Source organism: Lolium perenne, chromosome 6 (assembly GCF_019359855.2).
Source record: "Lolium perenne isolate Kyuss_39 chromosome 6, Kyuss_2.0, whole genome shotgun sequence".
Taxonomy (NCBI): domain Eukaryota; kingdom Viridiplantae; phylum Streptophyta; class Magnoliopsida; order Poales; family Poaceae; genus Lolium; species Lolium perenne.
In genome coordinates, this window is record NC_067249.2 from 226,935,968 (window position 1) to 226,940,076 (window position 4,109).

General features: G+C 45.0%; 1 protein-coding gene across 1 annotated transcript; it reads right to left on the reverse strand.

Moving 5' to 3' along the window:
• Positions 1-289: 289 nt before the first annotated feature.
• Positions 290-2,740, reverse strand: LOC127305874 (cyclin-D3-1). The gene is made up of 6 exons (XM_051336466.1): positions 2,118-2,740; positions 1,823-1,909; positions 1,628-1,726; positions 1,334-1,538; positions 1,111-1,232; positions 290-981 (listed from the first exon to the last, which is right to left on the reverse strand). Exons 1-6 carry the CDS (start codon positions 2,433-2,435, stop codon positions 757-759), a joined length of 1,056 nt encoding a protein of 351 aa, XP_051192426.1. The 5' UTR covers positions 2,436-2,740; the 3' UTR covers positions 290-756.
• Between the last annotated feature and the right edge of the window lie 1,369 nt (positions 2,741-4,109).

The following is a 4,109-nucleotide window of genomic DNA, read 5'->3' on the forward strand; positions in this document are numbered from 1 at the left end:
AGGGTTCATGAGTACTACTCTTAGTTCTCACAAACCATAACCAAAAAGTATACTACAAATCAAGTGGTAAAGGGTATTGCAGTTGTGGAGAACAAACATCCATGTATCTATATGCTCTATGTTTGATCCCGATAATTACTGAACTAGACACTAGTGCTGTAAGCTTGAAAATGAGAAACTAGACACTAATCATTGGTTTTTCAGGGAGCGATGGATAAAGTATCAGGTAGACAAAGCAGAGTACCAATCAAGGATATCAACATAGTAGTAGACATCACAAAATTGAGAATAGAAGAGCAAATAATGTCGACAATTTGATAACTCATGGAAACCAATATAAACTGTTATGTTCCTCTGCCGGTCCGTTTACGGATCCTTTTCATTCATCACCCTCAATGATCAAAGCAGCCCTTGCCCAAAGTTCATTGGAAATTGATACGGAACAGAAATACAAAACAGGACAAGAGAGCTCTCATCTCTACAGCATCCAAATTCCTTGTTCCTTCTCTGCCTACACTAGCATCCCAGGACCCTGACAGCAGCATGCCCATTACATATGTTGATTGCATGGATAGGCTCGCAGCAAGCTGTTTGCTTTTAAGGGTCAAGTATTGTCTATGGTGTTTTTATTCCTTCCAGCAACTACTTGACCATGCCATCATTCTTGAGTGACCAAACTAAATTGAGGTGTTTGAAACAACAAAAATGCCAAAACGGCGAGCAACACACCTGGAGCGCAGCACAACATGAGATCAGTCATCTGCTAATTCTCCTCCTTTTGCTTGCTGAAGAGCTTTGGTAGCATGCTGCTGGAGATCCAACCGCAGTATCATCACTCTGTTGGCTGAGACATGCAGCAGCATCTAACACGCCTATGGGGCTTTGCGGCACAGAGAACATTGAAGATCCAGCTGACTTTAGGACAATGCTTCCCATTGTTATCTTGTCTTGGATCAATTGGTAGCATCTTAACACTCTCTCCTACAAGACATAAAGGGTAATTAGGCAAATGGAGTAACAATTCAAGCGCATCCTTGCATTTACAAGATACCATTCATTCAATGGTGGGACAAATGGTTTGATTGGTAATAACATTGAGCTGATAAGTACCTTGTTTATATACTTGCAGTTAGTTGTAGCCCTCTCAACTACTGAACTATTGCGCTCCCCAAATGCAACGAGTGCAACACTTGCAGCAATCTCTGATGGTCTGAACACCAAAAAATCAGCTCCTGCAAACCAAATTCTCAAACATTAGGAATTGATCCCCTGCTAATTCTACACGCTGGTTGATGAATGCTACAAGAAATGAGATCCAAACTAGCACTCATACCTTTAGCCGTGCTCAAGATGAGGTCAGTCGAGCGGGATAACGCGAGCATGGAAAGCGCGCCACAGTCACTGAATTTGTGGAGGAAGTAGTCAATAAATGAGCAAGCGGTAACAGCTTGCATCCTCCACTTTAAGGTGCTTAGCACCAAAAGCTCCATCCTTTTTATGGTCCTTCCCGCAAAATACTTTGCCTCGGCCACCTCCACCTGTCAACAAAAGAACCCATCACTTACTTGAGATGAAAATTTTACAATGTATGTGCAGGACGGCCATGAGATGCATATCACTCACTGACCTGCAGGTCCACTGGGAGTGGCACATAGGTCTCCTCCATCTTTGAAGCCAGAGACAAGCAGGCCACTGCCAAGAGCTGTGTCATCCAAGCTATGCCTTCCTGCAATCAGAAACCAAACGATTTCAGTAACAACATTATGGGGTTTTATTTTAACAGGGTTGATTGCCACGGTACTGAAATGGTAATAAGACTTACAGGAAGATCATAGACCGAGAGGAACCTATCCAGGTAGTTGACAGACAGGACTGCAGTCAACGGCGCAAAATTGTAATGCTCAATGGCCTGTCAGCAGAGAATTGCAGATTTGAATCAGCTACCAGGGCAGTACGGATCGGGCCGATATCAAGGAGCAGCAATCGAGTGGGAAATCGGCGGGTTTAATGGATAAAGGCGGCATCTTTACTCGAATCCGCGCCCATCGCATCTCGCTACATCACTATCGGCAACGAATCCAATCGGGGCAGAGAGGGGGGGCGGGGCAGCAGCTCACCTTCCAAATCCAGTCGATGGCGTCCCTCCTGACGGCGGCCAAATCCAGGCCCGCGAGCCGCCGCCGCAGCATCTCGGGGTACCCCTCCATGGGCATGTGCTCCTCCTCCCTCTCGACGAGCGCCGCGATGATATCATCGGTCTGCACGGGGTAGCCCATCGAGAAACCGTCGGCGCCGCCGGCGGCGGCGGCGGCGTGGCGGGGCGGCGTGACGGCCGCCGCCCAGGAGCAGTCGTCGTCGTCGTCGAGGCCGAGAATGGCGGCGTTGTCCTCCGCGCAGAGCAGCACGGAGGCGGCGCAGTCGTAGCTCGGACCCATGGCTGCCTGCCTGCTCCTCCAAGAAGGCGATAGTGGAAAGAAATGCTGGATTAATGAGCAATCAATAAACCGATGCAGATGATTTATCCCCCAATCTTTCTCTCCGCGAGAATTTATTGGCGCCGGCTTCCGATTGCTGCTCCTCCTCCCCCTCCTCCTTCTCCAATCTCCCTCTCCCTGTTCTTGATTTATTAAGGATAAATAAAAGGATATATTTTTTCCTTTTTTGTCTGAGGTGTTCTTCTTCTCAAGTGGAGATGAGGGAGGGAGGGGGAGGAGGAGGCTGGACTGGAGTCCACTGTAGAAGCAGGATGCGGGACTGGAGGGTTTTTGCTTTTGTAGGGTTGGAGGGAGGGGGCGAGTTGATATTTCCGGGAAGGTCGAGGGGGTCTCCGGATAAAACTGGCTGCGACCCTTGGGGGAGTTGTTTTGTTTTTGGCATCTTCCTAGGAGTGAGCCTTGAACCGCGGGATCCTTTGCGGGCACGACACTAGCTCCGGTTTTACGTGTACCGTGTCGCTCGCTTCTTTCTTTTCTTCTTTCGTTCTACTAGCCTGGTGTAGGTTACTAATTAATGTGAGTTTCCTTTGATAAGATCAAACATAAATACTATGCGATTTGGGAACTTGTATTTGTTTTGTTAAGTCTAGATTTTACATGATTTGCTAGATCTTATGTGGAGTACTTGTCTAGTGATTATATACAATTACAGCTTCCATAGCAATGCCTTTTCATCAACAAAATATGTCAGTTTTTGCGCCATATTATTTGTTATTCTAAAGGAAAAAATGGTGTTACTCTCTATCTCTGAACTCCTGCTGGAAAAGTTATTTGTGCCATGATTTCACATTTGTTCGATTGTGGGTGCTTAAATTGTCTATCTGCTTTTGTGATTATATATACCCGTATGAAAAGCATAACCCAATTAATCCTCCAAAAACAGATGCCACTATGACAACACGAGAGACATCACAAAGTGCATGCTAGCATTTACAGACATTAAAATGGTGAATGCCGTGTTCTTCCCGGTTTTCTTCCTCTCTGTCTCTTGAGTATGCATGCTCTTGGAAGCTTGGACGGCCATTGGAGGTGTGAGAAGTTATTAGCATAGCTGTGGATGGAGCATGAGTCCATTTTAGAGTTCCACTCGATGCTCCACGCCAAGTATTGTATATGGTGTGACCTTGATTCATTTTCCACTTCCTTTCGACGTGATTTTGATGATCAAAATGTGAATTCTTATATTTAAAGGGGAAATGGGACCACTTCTAGTGCGAGTTCATTAATGATCTAATTTACTGCCACGAATAAACTGAAATGCACAGAATTCCTAGAGTCTATATGATTGGCTACATATTGTGTTACTCATCTAGTGAACATTTTGCGGTTATTACTTATATGAAATATAACATTGGCTTTTCCTCGACAAAATCCTTCATATTTTAAGTTTCATTTTTTTATATAGAAAAGGCATGATGGCCCTGGTGAAAGTGCATGGAGCCCCCATGTGTGGTTTTGGTAATTAATGACAATCCCTATGGACTAATGTTTGCATTGAGTTATATTTGTAGGAGTTGTCCATAGGCAATTCTTGAACCATATGTTGGCTTCAAGGTTGCAATAAGAAGAAATTGATGAAGTATATCAAGTGTCAAGTATGTCTTGAAGATGAAG

Excerpts from the sequence above, each read along its gene's own strand:
- LOC127305874 (XM_051336466.1), bottom strand. The coding sequence starts at position 2,435 with ATGGGTCCGAGCTACGACTGCGCCGCCTCCGTGCTGCTCTGCGCGGAG. Across the intron at positions 1,910-2,117 it reads CCATCGACTGGATTTGGAAG|GCCATTGAGCATTACAATTT; the intron begins GTGAGCTGCTGC and ends CTCTGCTGACAG. Across the intron at positions 1,539-1,627 it reads CACTCCCAGTGGACCTGCAG|GTGGAGGTGGCCGAGGCAAA; the intron begins GTCAGTGAGTGA and ends TTTTGTTGACAG.